This window comes from Tinamus guttatus, unplaced genomic scaffold, assembly GCF_059628265.1.
Source record: "Tinamus guttatus ecotype Peru unplaced genomic scaffold, ASM5962826v1 Tinamus_guttatus_pri_ptg000027l, whole genome shotgun sequence".
In the NCBI taxonomy this organism is placed as follows: Eukaryota; Metazoa; Chordata; class Aves; order Tinamiformes; family Tinamidae; genus Tinamus; species Tinamus guttatus.
The window spans coordinates 6,303,595-6,323,777 of NW_028288561.1; the positions used below are offsets into that span (position 1 = coordinate 6,303,595).

General features: G+C 46.9%; 1 protein-coding gene across 1 annotated transcript in view; it reads left to right on the forward strand.

Moving 5' to 3' along the window:
• The first annotated feature begins 434 nt into the window (after positions 1 to 434).
• The window catches only part of NTSR1 (neurotensin receptor 1), a 52,294-nt gene continuing 32,545 nt past the window's right edge, over positions 435 to 20,183 (forward strand). The window contains exon 1 of the mRNA XM_010228135.2: positions 435 to 1,112. Coding sequence (XP_010226437.2) covers positions 435 to 1,112 — 678 coding nt within the window. The remainder of the gene's footprint in view (positions 1,113 to 20,183) is intronic.

Sequence of the window (20,183 nt, forward strand, 5' to 3'; positions counted from 1 at the left end):
CCGCAGGGGGGATACAGAGCGCGAGGAAGTCCCGGGATGAAGGGGCAGATGGTGCCTCCCTGCGCTGCCGTGAGAGACACGATGTGTGTGTGTGCAAGGGGTGCAGGGGGTACAGAGGGGCTCCTGCCCTGCCAGGGCCCGTGCGGGTGGCAGGCAGCGGCTGGAACGACGCGGCTGAGCGCAGCGAGGCTGCTCCGCCGCCTGTGCCTGCTCCTGTGTGTGCCTGTGTGTTTGCGTGTGCGGCTCTCACTCACACACACACACACACAGAGGCAGCCCGGGAGCTGCAGGCGCCTCCTCCCCGACGCATTAAAACGAGCCAAGTTTCCACGTCGGGGCTTAGAGGCACCTCGGGGCGCAGCCGCGGAGCCAGCGCGGGCCCCGGGCAGCGCCGGGACCGGGACCGGGGCTGGTACCGGGGCTCGGCAGGGGGGATGCACCTGAACGCCACGGCCCCGGCCGCGCCGGGCGGCCCCCTCCGCCTGCAGCCCTCGGGCTATGCCCTGCCGGGCGGCAACGCCTCCAACCGCTCCGACCTGCTCCCCAAAGGACCCGACGAGGAGGACCTGGACGTCAACACTGACATCTACTCCAAAGTCATGGTGACGGTCATCTACCTGGCTCTCTTCTTGGTGGGCACCGTGGGCAACTCCATCACAGCGTACACGCTGGTGCGCAAGAAGTCGCTGCAGAACCTGCAGAGCACCGTGCACTACCACCTGGCCAGCCTCGCCTTCTCCGACCTCCTCATCTTCCTCCTCTGCATGCCCATCGAGCTCTACAACTTCATCTGGGTCCACCACCCCTGGGCTTTCGGGGATGCTGTCTGCAAGGGCTACTACTTCCTCCGGGATGCCTGCACCTACGCCACGGCGCTCAACATCGCCAGCCTCAGCGTGGAGCGCTACATGGCCATCTGCCACCCCTTCAAAGCCAAGAGCATCATGTCCCGCAGCCGCACCAAGAAGTTCATCAGCTGCATCTGGATCGCCTCCTTCCTCCTCGCTATCCCCATGATCTTCACCATGGGGGAGAAGGGCAAGGAGCAGCAGCCCGACTCCATCATCTGCACCACCATCGTGGACGCCTCCACGCTCAAGACCGTCATCCAGGTGGGGGCCCAGGCGAGCGGGCGGGGGGGGAGCCCCAAACTTTGCGGGGCGGGCGGGGAGCGGCGGGGACGGGAGGGTCCCGGCAGCGCCGACGGGGCGGGCGGCAGCGGGTCGGGACCGGGGGCGGCCTCAGACCAGCAGGGCCCGGCTCCGCTTTCATCCCCCTGCGCTGCCGGGAGCGGGGCCGGGAGCCGGCGCGGGGCTAAACCCTCCTCTGCCCCCGCCGGGCTGGGAGCCAACGCAGCCCCGGGCCGGGACTCCCCTTAACGCAGACCCCGGGGGCCCGGCTCTGCCCCGGGGGTGCCGGGTTCCCCCCCAGAGCGCAGTTCATCGCCAGAAACGGCACTAATTTCCCCCGCACCCCGCCCTTTCCCTGCATCCTCTCCACCTCCTTTCCTGTCCTCGGAGAGGGGCTGGTGGGTTGGGGAAAGCAAAACCCTCTTCCCCCTCTCCCAGTTCCTTTGGCTGATTCATAGCCTGTTTCCCCTAAGCAGAAACAAATCCCAGTTCCAGGAAGTTTGAGGCACAGGCTGCACCATAGGCATCCCCAAGGAACCCCTCCTCCGGAGCTGGCAGCTGGAATTTTTGCTGCTTGGGGGAAATCTGCAGCTCCAGATCCTCCAATTCCAGAAAAACTCTGGGCGTCTCCAAGCACCCACTCATCTCCCACTCCCACATGCAGAAGGGATTTGGGATTGTGGCATTGGTACCATCGCCAGTGGGCTCAGGGAGCTCTGGGGTATTTGTTTACTGGAGCATCAGGCTTGAAAAATGTAAGAGGGTTGGGAGCAGACCTGGAAAAAGCAAAGCAGCAACGTGCAGGGCTCTGCCGCTGCCAGACTCGCGTGTGAGAGCTTTTCAGTCTTTTATTTTGAACATGAATTTTAGGTGGTTTAATCACCAGCTGGCTGGAGTTTAAAGCCGCATGCATACTAAATCCCGCGAAGTGTGCCCACAATTCGAGCGAGGAACCTAAAGGGAAGCAAATAAGAATGATTTCTCCCCCTAGAAGTGGCGAGGGCAGATGCTGTTCAATTTAAAGCCAGAGCCTGTAGACACTTAGCATTCGCTCCCCAAGTTTCAGGTATTTTGCTCCAGCAAACCTAAACTGAGCCCCCACAAAAGCACTGAAAAATTGCTCTGAGTTTTGCCTTGAAAACTCACCTTTCTGGCAATTAGGGAGGTTATATTTTTCCTGTAGGTGCATCATAGCTTGTGCCAGTGCCAGCCCAGAGTACTTAACCCAAATTCTCTACTCTCCGTGGAGACACAAGCCAACTAATATGAGAACAATGTGGCTGAAATGCTTTATTTCCAGCCATCTTCCTTTTAGGATTAATCTGGTGCTCAGTGTTAGCATGATAGGGCTAAAGAGATAGGATTATTCCCAGCCACGTCTTCGGAGATTACAGTTTAAACAATTCTGAGCATATTTCACAGCATCACTGATATTCGGTATATACCTTATCCTGTTACCCAAGCAAGGAGGCAGACAGTAATGCACAGCGTGTGAACTTCTCTCATGTTGTTTTCTTTATTCTTTTTTTCTTTAATTATACATGAGAATTAATTTATAAGTAAAAACCGGAGGAACTTTGCATCTGGAAAAGAGACCTTGGCAGCTGTTGGAAAAAAGCAGCATCCCAGTGTTTCTGGGCGGGTATGGGAAGGAGAGATAAATAATGGGAGAGCCGGGAGAGAAGGAAAGGGCAGTGGTGACATGGGAGATGCTGATGCACAGAAGTTTTGCAGCTGGAAAATCCTGAGCCCTGGGTTTTTGCAGCGGATTCAAACTGTTTTAGAGCAGGTCTTTACATCCCTCCGTGCTCATTTGCTGTCTTTAAACGAAACAGAGCAAAGATACTCGCTAAAGCTGGCAAATCACTTGTAATAAATCACTCGACATATTTCACTCCTGTTTGGCAAATTGTCTGCAGCGCAGTGGGATTTTTTATTTTTTATTGGAATCCATTAGTTTTCCAAGAGGTTTGGTTTGTTGACTGATTGAAAGCAAGTCCCAAAACAAGAGCAACTGCTACCATTTATAGGCTCGGAGCCACTCTGAGTTGCACTGACTGGCTCTGCTCGAATAAGCATGGGATAATGTTCCTCCCTGGACCGGAACGAAATCCCCAGGATGAATGTTTGACTGTATTAATTTAAGATCTCCTTTCTGCAAAAGTTCCTCACTATTTGCTTTGAAGATTTAGGTTTTAATGGGCATTCCTGGGAGAAACCAGATGTGCGCGTGAACAGTCAGGCTGCTTCATGCAAAGAAGAAGGAGTAGCTATTGAAGCAGCATGCAGCACAATTCATTTTTGTCCATTTTTCTTAACTCGTACCACTTGAACAGCAGCTGTATAAAATAATTCCTGGTATTTTTCTGGTAATTCTATATTACACTATGTATCATGTGCTTCTAATGAGGAATAGCCATGGGGAGCGATAGGGAGCAGGGTGTTACCACAGGGCTTTGGACATGATCAGTGAACGATGCCATGAAGTTGTAAGACCTCAGGGACCTGTGATATTCCACCTTTCCAAGCAGGACTATTCCCTGGCTTCCTCACCATCCTTGCAGCTGTCTACAAGCAGTTTGTGGATCTAACTTGTCCTATATCTCCTTTATTGCCAAGCTTCCCTGTCACTTCCATCAGTCAAGGATGCCTGGCTTGAGTTTTGGCATCAACCTGGAATCCGGTAGCAGAGGTTAAGTGCATTATAGCCGTGTTATTTAAGCCTAGTTAACACTTCAGCCAGCAGTCAGGTCGAAGGAGGGGATCCTGCTCCTCTCCTCAGCTCTGGTGACGTCGCGCCTGGAGCATTGGGTGCAGTTCTGGGCTCCCCAGGACAAGAGGGACGAGGAGCTTCTAGAGAGGGTCCAACGTAGAGAGACAAAGATGATTAAGGGCCTGGAGCATCTATGGTACAAGGAAAGACTAAGCGAGCTGGGCCTGTTTAGCCTCAAGAAGAGAAGACTGAGAGGAGATCTGATCAATATATGTAAGTACCTGAGGGGAGAATGTAAAGAGAACAGGGCCAAACTCTTCTCTGTGGTGGCCAGTGACAGGACAGGGTGTATCAGATACAAACTGAAGCCCAGGTAGTTCCATCTCCACGTGAGGAAGAACTTCTTTCCTGTGAGAGTGACAGAGCCCTGGCACAGGCTGCCCAGAGAGGTTGTGGAGTCTCCTTCTCTGGAGATCTTCCAAACCCGCCTGGATGCCACCCTGGGTGCCCCGTGCTCTGGGTGTCCCTGCTGGAGCAGGGGGTTGAGGCTAGATGAACTCTAGGGGTTCCTTCCAACGCTAACCATTCTGTGATTCTGTGATTCAGTTTTCCTACCGCAACCAATTTCAGGGTTTTATTTTTTTCCTTCCCATACAAATTGAGCGCCTCTCAAAGCCATTTCCACACAAGTAAATTAATGTTTTCATGCCACTTCAGCTGGAGTAGGCTTTAAAAGCTACTCATTGTGGCAGGGACAGATAAAAGAGCTCCGAGGCAGAGGATGTTGGCTCTGCTCGCTCGTGGGTCAGTGCCTGCAGTTCAAGCCGGTTCCCAACCCAGATCCCAGTCCCTCCGGATGCCGCCTTCTTGCCATGGGTGCCGTATGCTGCACAAATACCATTTTTCCTGCATTGCTTCTTGCTTCATTACCTTTCTACCTCTTTTCTCATGAGGCCCTTAGTGGAATGGGGGAAAAAAATGTATCAGAGAAGCAGGCAACTCCTAGATCTGCACTAAATCCTGTGGATTTTAATTAAGCCTGGATTACAGGGCATATGTGCAGGGGAGGCAGGGCAGATGGGCAGCTCTCTGCTACCCTGTAATGCCCAGGAGAGCCAGCGGCATCTGCAGGGACAGGCTCTGGCACATGCTGATGGTTTTTTGTTTTCATGGGCAGCTGGTGGGAGCCTGGTCATTAAAACACACGTGGCAACAAGCCCTGAGCTGCTATGGACCGTGGTGCCAGCACCGACTCCGAGCATCCCGGGGATGCAAAAGTGGAAACGAGCTGGAGAAGTGGCAGGAGAGCAGGCTGAAATGAGGAGCTGCTTTCCGGTTCTTCCCACTCCTCGGGGAGCCGACTGGGAATTGTGTGGAGCGCCCCAAGGCTTTGCTGGGCTCCCGTTTTGGGGAAGTTCTGCTCTGTATCGGCCCATCCTTGCATGGCTGCAGCTGGTGAACCCATCCAGGGCCTTTCCCTTGGATATTTTACAGCATCTGTTCTTTGCTCAGGTGATCCATCAGGCAAACACGTTGGCACGGGGAGCAGCAAGGTGCTGAAAAGTGCTCTCTTTTATTCCTCCTTGCACTCCTTTCCGTGGGGTCTTCCGAGGAATGCAAGGAAGACTTTCATGTTGGAGGAAGAAGCACAGGGAATGCACATTCATCTGCCCAGGGCAGCCCTTTTCGTTAGCAAATTTTTATTTTTATTTATTTATTTATTGCATGGCAGCTGTTGCCTGACCCAAATGCTATCCTGACCCTCTTCATCCCTCTTCCAAAGACATCTATGCAATTCCCATCTGTCTGAGAGGCCCATAAAGTTATTAATTCCTTGCGTGATATTGCACTCTTTCTTAAGCCTCATGCTGGTAAAGCAGCAATAATCTCACCCCTTGAGCCGAGCTGAAAAAATTATTTTAGGTACACCCATAGAGTCTCTGCTCAGCAAAGTCTTTGCTTTTGGAAAAGAAATGGATGCAGCAGCACAAGAAATGAGCACTTTGCTGTGGGAGGAAGGACTGATCCTGATTAAAGGGATCCTGCTCCTTCCCCATGCAGGGCAGCAGGGAAACAGGGCTGAATCCGGGTCCGGCAACCCTCTGGTCAGCTGTACGGTAAGGGATAAATTAAACGAGCTCTTGTTTTCATTGCTTTACATAACTACTTGGCCATGCTGCATTTGGCCAGTTCTTACATAATTTTTTTCCCCCATCCTCCAATCGATTTTAATTCACTCGATTCCCTTCCCCTCCCTCTCCTGCTTCCCGAGATGTCAGCCAGCAGGGAGAAAAGGCCAGGGAAGGGTGGCCGATCAATTTAGTCCTTATGTTTTTCTCTTAGTGGTAGTTTGCAAAGGCCGAGGAGATGAAGGTAATCGCAGGGTCCCTCTTCACAGAAGGGGAAAAGCAAAAAAAACCCTTGCAGTTGGCTTTAATCTTCTTGCAGATCATTTAAAGAAGCTATTTAATTGTCCTCCCCTGCCCTCCCCTGCTTTCCCTCCCCTCCTTTGCCGGAGCCTCCGTGGCAGCTGCTGGGGATGCGCTGGGGACGCGCAGATGTCACTTCTGCTCCCAGCGGGCACTGATGCTGCTGCTGCTCCCTGGCCCCGGGATCCCAGCCCGATGTATCCCTAAGGGGACACCGTGCTGGGACATCTCATATTAAACCGATGTAACTTTATGCTTACTGTGAGCCTGGTGTTGTAGCCACAGGGTACCTTGTTTCTGCCCTCTCCATGTCACACGTGGAGCCCCTCGCGCACACCCAGCATCACCTTCCCGCACAGGATTCTCCATCCCTCTGCTTCTCCCAGGCTGGAGGACTTTGAGGGATATTGGAGGGATATTTTGGGCCTCGCCTTGGAGCCACTATCATTTTCTGTCTCGGAGAGAAGAGCTATTGACAGGATGGAAGAGCCGGGCACCAGCAGGTGGTTCAGGGATGTGAGATTTGCTCCTCGTCGCCTGTGGCTTTTCACTTCAGTAATTCTCAGTGCAGAAAAGGAACCATTGGTCACAGTTTCATGGGAGCTTTTTTCCTACAATGGGGGAAAAAAATACGTATGAACATGTTCTTTTTCAGCTGAACTTATTTTTTGTTAAAGTTGCTATGAAGCTTTTAAGTTATCAGAGACTAGAGCTGATTACCAGCCGAAGACCTAAATCTCAGATCTTCCTAGTGGAAATGAAAAATAAAGGAGTAGAATGTAAACTTTCATGATGTCTTTAGCATCTCAAGCGGGGCAAAAAGTGCTCATGAAAAAGCCTAAGTGCGCCTATAGAATAAAGGCACACTTTTAGTGAATAGTATTTTCGTATCTGCAAATCAGGGAGGCATTAGAGGGATTGTGAAGCAGAAGGTGCTTGGCAGTGCCACCAGTGTCACGGGGACCCGTCCGGGCTGTGAGGTCCCTGTCCCTGTGCTCTCCTCCCCGCGTTTGCACCAGTGCGGATTTGCAGCTCCTCAGATGCTGAACCCCGCGCAGTAAATCTCCCTCATTAAAACCTTCACGTTGTCCCCTTGCCAAGCGGGTTTCTAAAAATATAAGAGAGAAACAGGCAGCCTAGACAGGACTGGGCGTATATCTGGTCTCAGCGATGCTTTTGCTCCTCTTTGCAAATACCCTCTGGTACTTTCCTGCCAACTGTTACTGCCTCTGGATAATAAAGAATAAATTTAGGGCTGTTGCTGCTAGAGCCAACTTGTGCTCTTGAAGCAAATGATTTGCTTTGCTTGAAGAGATGAGTCCCTCCTTCAGAGAGCAGCTCTATCCCAGAGCCTGCTTTAAAATGAATGAGGTTATAAAACAATATTTGAGAGCATGGGACGCCCAGCGCAAGATGTCTGTGATCATGGAAGCTCTTTGAGGGCCTTCCCTGGCTCGGGATGTACCTGGTTTAATCCTTGCACTCCTTTCTCCTTGCTGAATGTCCCCAGGAGAGACAGACACGGATACCTGCAGGGGATGGGTCAGCACAGGGCCCACTCCCTGCAGGCATCGGCCACATTAGGAGCTGCCACATGTTAAAAAACTGACACTTGTCCAGACACTATTGCTTTGGGGACCAAAAAGTCACAGCCTCCTTATTTAACTTGCAAGAAATGAGTCCAGTAGCTTCTCAATGGAGCAAAAACCTGCTGCACATCAGCTCTACCCCTTTGCTGCAGGGTGCTGTCCTCCCCAGCAGATCCCTGTGCTCCGTCAGGACTCCAAGAAGGAATTAATGCAATCATTACAGCGCCTTGTGCTGTTAAGGCATAAGGCGTATCAGGCAATGCAGCTCCACGATGCTGAACAAAATGAGTGCAATCTCAGTACTTTGCAGGACTATATCTTATTGACATGGGGAGTTTGTTTAATAAGTTCTTAAGTATTTGAGTATGTTCAATACCAATTTAATATTAACTGACTTTTGTCTGCTGCTCCATTAATATTTCAAAACCATCTTATAAAAATGCAGCTGGCACAACTGCTGGAGAAGTTCAGCTTGCTGCTTGCGTCCCTCTATTGATTGCTTCTGCAAAGACCTTTGATTTTACCCTCACAGGGATGATTTTTACATTTTAATTCACTTGCCTCATTCAAAAGCCAGACTCCCAGGAATGGTCTTCCCTTTCCCAATCCCAATGTTCCTTTTTCTATCACTGCCACTTGTGACCATTATCACACTCATTGCTCCGTAACTCCAGCTGTGAGAAGTGTGATAAGGACTGCCAAAGGAAAGGGAAATACAGGTCCAGAGATTAGATATTTGCCTTCAAGATACAGCGACTGGGTGCTGTGCAATGCCCTAAAAAGTTTACTTATACCTTTGGGATATGAGAGGTGTGTTTTTGTTTTTTTTTGTTGTTGTTCTTTTTTTTTTTAGTTTGATTGAATTTTCTTTGCTCCTATCCTCAACAAGACAGGTACACGCATTTCCTCAGACCTGCATGATTTTCATGATAAAAAAATCTACAGAGTGAGGGGAGGGAGTAAGGGAAGCGAAGGGCCTGGTTTTTATAGCAGTTTTGTAGCAGGTTGGTTAAAAATAAGCCAGCAGGCTCTGAAAGCTTCTGAGGGCTTTAGAGGTGGGTTAGTGAGGCAGGCCTGGCGAGGCAGTGAGCAGGGCCCGGCGATGCGATGTGACATTGCATTGATCGTGTGCCCTCATCCAAGCGCCCGTGCTCCGATGCCCCGAGGCTGAGGAAGGTTTCACTTCCATCCTGCCAAGAAATTCAGCGCCAGGCCCCCCTGGATGGTCCTGATGGGGAAACTCAGCCCATGGCAGCTACTACCTTCTCCGAAGCAAAATCCCAGCACCCCCAAATCTTTCTCTTTTACTTGTACTGATGATCCTTGTTGTCCGTCACTATTTCCAGCCCTAAAGTTGACAGCCCTGCAGTTCTTCTCCTCTGAAGACTTCAGTCATATCAGAAAAAAAAACAAGTTTGAACCGGGGATTTTAATTGCAGTAATCAAAAATTTCTCTCCTGATTTGTTTGTTAATTCCATGGAGGCCGGGAGCAGCCTTCTTCAGCTGTTCCCCTAAAACACCCCAAGGATCCAACTCAGCTTATTTTAACACAAGCTTTTTTAAAAAAAAAAATCTGGAAGAACAAGCCCAGCATATTGTTATAGATAAGATATTTATATTTCAAATGAAAAAAACAACCCTTCTGAGGTGTTTGCTGAACACTACCTCCACCAAAGCTACATTCGCTCTCCCCAACTCAACAGGGCCCTCAATACAACCTGTGCCACCAGAATTTGATTTACACCCTAGACCCTTTGAGAGGTTCAATTGCTCCCAAAATCATTTTCCTGGGTTGTCAGCAGAGGAACTTGCAACTACCGTTTTCTCCAATGCATTGGGTATCTGCCCGAACCCATGCGGGGCACAACCAGCAGCTCCTCCATTCAAGGCTGCAGTCAGCAGTGGGACAGTGTTTGGCTTAAATATGGCCTTTAAATTATTTATAACGCTTTGTCCGACACTTGATATCATATTTAATGCAAATGACAGAGAAATCCCCACCGAGAGGCACATTATGAAGATTAACAGCCTGGCTTTTCCTATTGCTCCTATTTAGGCAGTGCTCATTTGCGCCTGGTGCTTTGCAGGCGAGCGCCAAGAACCCTCAAGTCGAGGATGCTCCCTTTCACATGGCCATTTTGCAAAAAACAGGTCTGAAATGCTGCGATTTCACACAGGGCTGTGCAGCAATAACCAAGGGAATGGACCAGTCCTGAGCCCAGCGCCTTCCCAGCACTGTGTTTAATAGGGAACACGAAAGGTAAACTCCGCCGCTCCCAGAACATGCCATCTGTGTGGGTTTGATTTCTTTTAATTATATAGCCCACTTCCATTTTAAACAAGCTGTCAGGAGAATTAATCTCGCCATGTTTAAGATGACACTGAACATATTCTCCTGCCTCGCAATTCTCTGGCTCTGCTTTATTCCCTTTTATAGTCACAGGAGGGATGCGTCAGGTGCGATGCCGGGGGCTCAGCACCTCGGTAGGAACTTTATTAATAGCTCCGTGTCTTATCTTCATTCTGGGTCCTTCTCTGTCTTTCTCATCCTTTTGGAAAACTGAATATCCTGCCCAAGCCGCTGCTGCCTCCAGATCGCAGGGCTGTGCACTCTTAAGCCACTTTTCTCCCCTAAGCACAGAGGAGACCGAACTCATCAGAGGAGCATCAGCTGCAAATATGTGGATGCACTTGCTGCTTGCTAAAAGGCTTCTCTTGCTGTGGAGAAGGGAGGTCTTGGCTTTTTCTCCTAAGGCTCCTGAGCAACGAATAACTGGGAACGGGCAGACCTGCCTGGTCTGCAGGCTGCCGGTAGCATCCCAGAGCCGAACAAGTATCATTTATTCTTTAGCACATTGTGCGGTGAGAAAGCAGTTTCCTCTGAAGATAATATCCAAGAGCACCAGGTGGCTACGCTGGGCAGCTACAGCACCGTTTTTGTGCAAATCAAAGAAAACAAAAGAAACCTCTCAGACCAGCAAGGCCAGCACTAAACAAGCTCTGTCCAGGAGCAGCAAAAACGCTTGGAGAATTTTCCAATAAGAGCTCCATTATGGATGTGTTTTTCCCTCCGTTCATCACCAAGCCGGAGCAGGAGGCCGCTATTGACAGCGTGTCTCCAGGTGGTAGTTTCAGTGAAAGCCAAAATCACTGTTATCAAAATAAATGAGACTTTGGACAGGGGCTAGAGCAGAGAAGGAATAAGAACAAAATGCAAAAAGGCAGCATCAGCACCCAGGTGTCTAAGCCCAGGGTCTAACTACAGACCCATGCCTGCACATTGTGCTCTTCCCAATCCTGGTGGTTCCCACTGCTGCTTCCCAGGGTTTTGTCAACAGGGCTCCATGCTGTAGCACTCACCTTGGCTCCTTCCTTTTCCTTCTTTCCTTTCTCTCCCTTTTATTGATGGAGACTTCTCAGGAAAGGCCTCCATCGATACAGCAATATTACAGTGGAAAATAAAGCAGCCTTGTATCTAAGTTATTTTGAATCAAACCTGATCAAGAAAGGGCAAATTGCAGGGCATGCCCTGCAGGTTATCTCATAACACATATTCCTGCACTAAATTCCATCCCTTAATTATTGCCTTGGAAAAAATTGCTTTCAAGTGCTCTTGGGGCTCACTCTGCTCTTTTTGAGGTTAGGTCTCCTTGTTCCTGCACAGAAAGCAGGTTCAAATAATGTTCTTCTGTTTCCCAATTCAAAGGTCATTGGTTTCTTCACCATGCAGTGATAGAAAACTTTGTTATGCTCGCCAGCTATTAAGAGGGAAAAAAAAAAAAGTAATTGACTCAATTTCAAATTAAAAAAAAAAGGAAAAAAAAAAGAAAATAAAGGCAATAAAAAACCCACAGGCAGCCTGTGAAAAGGAGAAGCCAAGAGACTAGGGCAGAGACAGGGCAAGGAATGACAGCTTTACACACCTCGTGCTGGGTAGTGATAGAAGAGGTCTTTGTGCCTCTAAAACAAACCGCTTTTCTATTAAAGAAACTATTTACTCAGACTCCACCACTGCAGCTGTAGCTTTGCATAGGAGCCGTATGGCTGCAAAGGCACCAACGTCCTCGCATCCGTTCCCCTCTGCTCCTGCTGCCGAGTCCCCTGATTTTCCGTGCGAGTTTTCACCACAGGCTAAAGCCTTCGCCAAGCAATCCCAGAGAGCAGCCTGCTTGCTTTTAAAGATATGTGTATCGATTGCTGAAGAGATCATTTTGATTTGTGCCCTGTAGGTGCTGTTGCTACAAAATTGAAGCCCAGCTGAAAAAATTTTTAAGCATTAATTCCTCTCCAGCTGTGGGTTTGCTTTCCTCTCTGGGAGTCTTGTGTATTACACTAAAGGAATAGCTTCACATTTAGCATAAGATTTCCCTGGATTTTTTCAGTTCTATCAATTTCTCCTTGGCCTGGGTGTTTGCCGGCCACGTAGGTGCTGTTCAATGCTCAGCAATGGGTGCAAATATCCCCTTTCCTGAGGTGGCACATCGCTGCCAGCTGCACTTTGGAGATCCTAGGGATTCTCAAGGGACACCTTTAGAACATGCTGGTGTTGGAGCTGTGCTGATGGGCACAAATCCTGCAGCAAACTGCCAGTCAGAATGAGCATCCTTAAAATTATTAGCAGTTCCCAGCATGAAAGAAGCCTTGAAGAATTAATTCCCAGGCTGTGACAGCGGCGGTTCGATGGAGTTTTCATCCCTCCGATATTCTATTAAAGTTTTGTCGGAGATAAGCAATCTCTGAGAAAGCAGGCTTTTTGTTTCCAGGGACAGAGAATGACTTGCAAGGACTGCTGAGGAAAGCAGAGTTATTACCCAGGGACATGAGAAATGCAAGTGGGAAAAAGCATGCTTCTTTGTATTAATAATTTGAACATCAACTTACCAAAAATCTGGCTTCGCCAAACTGACTGAGTTGTAAAAGCAGAGGGAGCCAGTGACAAATGTGCTTTGGTCACCCCTAAAAAAGCAGCCTGTGCCAAGACTTTCCTGCAAAGCAATTCCTGCTTTTCCTTCTGCTTACCACTCATCACTTGGCAGATATGGGCTAGTTTTTAGGACCTCCCATGACCCTGGGAAGGCAACAACAAATAGGTAAAAAGCAGGGACACTGCCCTGCCAGCTCTCCAGCCTCTCACAGCTGTTGGGTTGTTGAAGTTCAGCTTTTAAGCTGTTTTAAGGTAAATGAGACATGCTTGCATGAAGCACCACTATCAATTCCACAGCAAAAATGGACTGATAAAATAAGCAGAGCTTTCCCCCTTATTAGTGCTGTTTAGATAACTTTGAAATGCTTGTTTTTCCAACGGCGTGAATTACATAACGTTTTCCCCTGTTTTTGGCTCCAGAAGGAGTCAGTGAATTTCCTTTTCGAGAGGAGAGCACTTGTGCTCTCAATCACGATCCAGGCAAATTGTTCTGCATTTGAAGCTGAGTGCCGGGCTGATTCCCGTGACACTTTTGGTGTTGGCAACAGGCTACGTCCCAGCAGGCTCCACATGCCACAGGCCTGGACATTGCTGCATGCCGAGGTGGGGCTGTGGGTGGCCCTGGGGACAAGGACATGGAGCCCTGGACCCTACCAGCACTCCCTGTTTGCTTTGCAGGGTCTTCCAGGTGCAAGCACGGCTTCAACAGACCTCGAGTATCTTTCATTACCTTTTGTAGTTAAAGCAACTCCTCCAATTTGCAGCAAACCTCATGCATTACTTTGCTTTCGATCTTCCTTGTTTTATTTGTATATTTATTTATCGTGGCTCCTTGTCAGGCTGAGTCCCTGCACACCCCAATTTACATCAGGATTCAGGTCCTGCCTCCCCTCTCCATGCAAAATTTTGTGAACCATCTCTGTATTAGACCTTTGGAGTTCGTTTTTCTTTTTTCTTTTCTTTTCCTTTCTTTTCTTTTCTTTTCTTTTCTTTTCTTTTCTTTTCTTTTCTTTTCTTTTCTTTTCTTTTCTTTTCTTTTCTTTTCTTTTCTTTTCTTTTCTTTTCTTTTCTTTTCTTTTCCTTTCCTTTCCTTTCCTTTCCTTTCCTTTCCTTTCCTTTCCTTTCCTTTCCTTTCCTTTCCTTTCCTTTCCTTTCCTTTCCTTTCCTTTCCTTTCCTTTCCTTTCCTTTCCTTTCCTTTTCTTTTCTCTTTTCTTTTCTTTTCTTTTCTTTTCTTTTCTTTTCTTTTCTTTTCTTTTCTTTTCTTTTCTTTTCTTTTCTTTTCTTTTCTTTTCTTTTCTTTTCTTTTCTTTTCTTTTCTTTTCTCTTTTCTTTTCTTTTCTTTTCTTTTCTTTTCTTTTCTTTTCTTTTCTTTTCTTTTCTTTTCTTTTCTTTTCTTTTCTTTTCTTTTCTTTTCTTTTCTTTTCTTTTCTTTTCTTTTCTTTTCTTTTCTTTTCTTTTCTTTTCCTTTTTAACTCATGCCAGACAACTTATCAATAGGGTAGGAGTATGGTCTGGATCTGCTACTCCAAAGGCTGTCCTTTCTGCACGGGAAGGAAAGTCATTTCCCAAACTACCTGTTCCTGTTTTCTATCACTGTAAGTGAGAAAGGACACGGAGTGGTCCAAAAAGTGTTATGGAAACTGTGCTGTTTAAGTCTCCCCTTAGTGTGTTATCTGTCAAAGTAATTACATGTGGCTTGGGAACATCAGACTGCTGGAACAATATCATTCTCCTGTAGCGTTTCCATTTCCATTTAATTAAAACATTATTGTTTCATTCATATTAGTTTGCATTTTAAAAAAGGAAGGAGAAGATGGGGACAGAGAGAGAGAGAGATCAGCTTATTGGTAACTTAGGCTCTGTCCGGGTAAAGATAAGTATTAATCACTGTCACCGCATTAGTGCTCTCTCTTCTTTTATGTATCTCAGTCATCATAGAATCATAGAATGTTTAGGGTTGGAAGGGACCTCTAGAGATCATCTAATTGCAAAAAGAAAAGAGGAAAAAGGGAGAATATAGCCCGTGCCTTGATGACCCTGGTTTTGCTTGCTCCATTGAACTCCCATGGAAGGAGGATGTGCCCTGCCTTGTTGGTGTGAGGTGTATTTTAGAACAAGAGGGAACTAACATCCCCAAATGAAGTTCTGCTTTGGAACCTAATCCAGTGCGAGATGGAAACAACATCCACCTCCCATTGCCTTTCACTTCCATTGCATTTTGTCTCTGCCAAGCATGTGTCCCTTCCATGGGCCATGGCAAAGGGAGAGGAGTGAGAGCACCACCCGTGAGCATGCATCCCTGCTAAAAGAGTAATCTGGGATAATCTCATCCGTAAGTAATGCAGCCTGGCTGCCCATCCTGGCTGGCAGCCAGCTGCCCTGCAAGGAGGTGATACGGCACACATGGAAATGCCGCTTCCCATAGAAGGACGGGCTGGCTGCTGGCACCCAACCAGCTTTGGCCGCCCGGTTTTCCCCTCCTGCACTGCGGATCGCTCCGAACGTGGCTGGCGTGAACCAGGCACTCGTCCGGAGCCGCCCTCGGGAGCTGGAGCAGCCTTGGGCTCTGTCGCTCTTCCCCTCTCCCAGCACATCGAGCGCATCCGCCGGAGGCGGCGGAGATGTCGGAGAGAAAACTTGGCACCAAGACAAGAGCAGCAGCGCCCGCTGGGTGCAGTGGCTGCATTTTGAGGAGGGGAGCCAGGTCCGATCATTTAAAATCTCCCTCTTGCTCAGGTGTTTTGGGAGTCCTGGAGCACGTGTGCTTGCGTAGGGTATTTTTAGCAAAATTTAAGTTTACCGGAGGTCGCAGAGAAGTAGAGCATCAGCGGCTGGGAGAGCTGTCATTCCACTTGCAGTCTAGCAGGAGTAACACATTGACTTATTTATGAGAGAAGTCGGCTCTCTTCTCTCCGTGTCTCGCACAATCTGCTTTACCACTCCCAGCACAGAAAAATAATCATATTGTCAACAATTCTGTGTCTTTAAAGCAAATCAGGCAAGATTTGAGGGAAATGGAAAATGTTAGCAGATTTTTTTTTCATTCTTTCCAAAATTTTCTGTGCTTTCACCATCTAAATGAATGAACAGCAGCCCCTGTACTAGCCAAAAGGAGAAAGGAAATTTTTTCGCAAAGTATGAAGTCTGATGGAAAAACCATTGGCTCTAGCAACTCAAAGTGGTTGTGTGAGCCTTGGGGTGTCAATGCTATGTTCACATGAGCTGATTTGGAGAAATCTTCACTTTCTGTCTGATATTAGGAGCTTGGGAAGATGCTGGGTGGCCAAGCTCTAGGAGAAGACCAGAGTGAGTAGTTCACTCTCAATGGCACACTACAGAGAAGGAAGACTTCAAACCCTGGAGGAGGATGGATGTGTGGGGCTATTAAGGCCAGCAACATCTACGTACAATGTCAAATGAAGTTCTTAAATCTGGTATTGGGCTTTGTGCCCAAAGATGGAACTGTATCTGTGCATGTGTGGATGTCAGCCTGATTTCATGGATTTTGTTGGGACATCAACCAAAAAGCATTGGCCATGAATATGAACACTTCAGAGCTGGTTAGTCAGGTAATATGGGTAGGATTGCCCACCAGCAAGGGGGGCTTGGCTGAAAAGCCAGGCACTACAGCTAAAATGTCCTTGTGCTTCATCAGTATCATTCATTTCATGAAAAAAAGCCTCTTCTTATTAAACACCAGTCTGTCATAACTGTCTTTAAAGCTGTCATTGCCAAGGAGTCAGCTGTCACTCGCAAGGATGTGCTTCTGGAGCTGTTTCTGGCTAATCCTCCTGAAATGGCACAGTAGAGCAGTGCTACAGAGCAGAGAAATAGCCCTGGGGCACAGCAGGGTTCATCTCAGACCTGGTTTTTGCTAGACGCTTGTGCTGTCTCCGTGCTGCTCTTAGGAGGGGCTGCTCTCTCCAGTTGGTCTAATCCTTATTTTGTGCTTGCTGCAGTCAAAATGTCTCTTAAGAGCCTCTGCTGCCTGGGCACCAAAACTGGAACCCAGTGTAGGACTTCTGCTGTTGAGAGAATTAGGTTAGACAAGAGAAGGAGCAAGTGAAGGGCCTGGGTTAGAGCTACATTCCTGGTGCTGATGTTTGTGGGCTGGAGCCGCTATTTCTCCTTTGTCCACTGTTTCTGCTGGAGATGTTTCTCCTTCCCTTGGGAAAATGAGGCGTTTTGCATTTTCATCCACTTTAAAAGGAAAGAAAATGTGTTTGGATCAAATTGAGAAAAAAAAGAATTGAGTAAATTATCGGAGATGAAATAAACCAAAGCGATTAACTTGGGGTGGACCTACAGCACTTTATTTGTGCTTTGTTTGCAAATAAAACATTTACTTTGAGCTGAGGTGAAACACTGCTTCCTTTTTGGCTTATAATCCATCTTTTTTCTTTCTCTTTTTTAGCTTAGGACAGTTCTGAAGCAAAACAGAAGTTCATCGCGATTTTTCATTTAAATATGTTGAAATGAAATGTGCTAGCGTTTCCAGACAGAAGAAAAATGTTTGTTTGAAAACACTGAAATAGTTCAACGTTTTCCTCCCTTTTTTTTTTGCCGATACTGTTTATTGAATTCTAGCATGAATCCACAAGTAGCTTCTGGTTTCCTTCCAAAAATTCAGTTTTCATCAAATTCACCATTCTCTGCAGCAGATAAGCTATCCCTAATTTCAGAATATGTAAGCAAGAGCGAAATACTGTGCACTTGGGCATGCATCTCATGATCCTTTTACATCAGCCTTTGCTTTGTTGGCTTTGCTCGGATTTGGAGCGGGGATTTCCAGAATTCAGAACGTTTTGGGCTACAACTTGCATTGGAAAAAGCTCCGTTCTCCAGGAGGAGGCATAAAACAGAAATTTCTGCAGCAAGGAGCTACTCACAGGCGGCAATAAAGGGAGCGCAGGGTCCAAGGGGCACAAGATTTGTTCTTTCGATTAAGCACGATGATTGTGACTGCTTCAATTTTTAATAGCTCTTCATAGGTTAAAAACATTTTTCAGTCATTTTTTACATCTTGTCTTTCCAAGTCTCGATCCCTGTACTGTTGGTTGCTTCAGAACAGTGTGCCATATATCCCTAAATGCACAAAGCTTTTAAATCCTCAGATGGATCCCTCCAGTTCTGTTTCGCACACAGCTTTCACTGTACCGAGTCGAAGCCTCTCTGAGATGGTTTCAGCCATATCACATAGTGAGCCAGGTTCTGCTTTTTCAAAGCGTGTTAATTAATGAATAATAATTAAGTAAACATAGGCATAAATTATCCTGAAAAGTTAGACGTAGTCTTCTTGGCTTTCTCTCTTGATTCATTCTGTTTAAACTATCTCTCTTCTGGTACATCTCTTTTTAAGCCTCCTCATGCTCCTCTGTTGCTAAAGATCAAAAGTTTTCCCTTGTCTGTGCCAGACAGATCCTGGAGGAAGAGTATTTAATAGGCTCTCTAGCAGGCTCTAAATATAATAATCCAAATAGCACTCAAGTCAGTGGTGCCTTTTCCCTCTTTGCATTTGGTTTGTGCTCTTTATTTTGCTTCCAAAGTTGTGTGGGGACTTTGGCTGTATCATTAAACATCAGACAAATCCCTTTTTCTCCTGCACAAGCCCTGCTCCTACCAGCAGCTGTGCAGGAGAGCAAAACTTCCGAATATCTTTTTGACAAACTCCATATAGGCCTGTGAAAGATTTTGATGCGTTCCATTTAGATTTGAACTCTACCTTCAGAATTAAAGTTTTTCCTTGCATTACTTGCACACATTTAAACAGAAAAGCCGTTTTCTTCCATGCAACAGGAGAAAAGATCTGAGAAGATGGTTTCAAAATTGCACTGAAAGAACTGTTGCAAAGTTGGCAGTCTTTGCCACTTGTACAGCTGCAAAGGGATCTGGATGCCCTGTGCAAGGATCTGGGGGGATGAGGAGCTGACCTACACTTCTTGCCAGAAGAAAATGTCAGAGCTCCCTCATGGAAACTGTGGACCAGATGTCAACGGTCAGTGCTGCCATAAACTTGCAGTGGTAGCTCTACTTTCTGAGTTAAGAAGTGCAGGAAATACAAGGTAAAATGATTAAGTGCTGCAAGTAATGGACAAGAGAGGCATTTTCAGAGGTAGGCTGGGTGCCATCAAAGGAGAATTGCAGTGTTTTTGAGGCTGCAGATGTAAAGTTCTTATAAGAACAAACAAAAATGAAAAAATCAAAAGGATCTTGATCTGACTAGAGAAAAATTACCACAACTAGCAACAGGCAGACAATGTTCAAGGCAGACAATGAGAGAAGATGAAGCTGAAATGCACCTTTACTTGGAGATGCCTGTGTTGGGGTGAGCCAACTGCAACACCTTGTCTGTGTAAGCAAGGAGGTGGCATGGCCAAAAATCCCCAAAGAGAAACATTCTCAGGAGAGATAAAGCGATGTGCAACAAATTCCCTGGGCTGGCTGAGATCTGGCTCTCTTGTGCTGGTTGTCCTCTTCTCTGACACTATCACTCATGTGTTGATTGTAAACACTGGCCCAGGAGGAAGATGAGTCTTGAAAACGTTTAATTTCTGCCCCTAAACAAAATCAAACAATGCCTCCCGAGTCTGTAATTCAATGCAAGTTAAATGGAAGGAGTGACTCATATCAGTGCTTTCCATTCCCACCAGCATTACCTACAGAGTCCCAAGCCAGCTCTGTTTAAGTAAGTTCATCGGACATGAAGGCACCAGCATTTATATCCTTTCTTACAGTGATTTTTGAAGTCTTGTAAAAGACGATAGTGATTCAGAAAGGAAATGTGCCACCACTCTCGGCTTTACTTGTGGTGCCACCCTTGCCAAGCTACACTTGGCCAGGACATTATGACCAACTGCTTCACCAGGGAGATCAGTGCAACGCATGACGAAGCCTCGTCTTCATTCTTACTACCCACTTTAATATTCCTCCTCTTCCTTCAGTGCTTTCCCTGCCAGTAGAATAAATGAGGACATTGATGTTTTAATTTCCATGATTTAGTTTCAGAGCTAGAAACATATGGCAATTAGAAGAATCAACTTTTCCAAGCTACTGCTAATTCCTTTAAACAATCACGAATATTGATGGAGGGCCAAATTCTAACTGCATCAGTGAAATAGCATGTTCTTTTTTTTTTCCTGAAATCTAAAATGTATTTTATTCATTTGTAATATCCATGTATTCAGCCTGACAGCCTGGCATTTCAAATCCCCTGTGAATAGTATTATTGTCTCTAGTAAAAGTAATGCTACACAGGCATTAGACTGAGGTATGGAAAGTCAGACTTCCCAGTGTCTCATGAGGCTTCATTCAGAAACAAACTTTGCAAAAAATAGATAAAAATCACTATGAAAATTTTTGCATTGAAGGAGTTTAGATCAGATCTGGTTATTTGCTG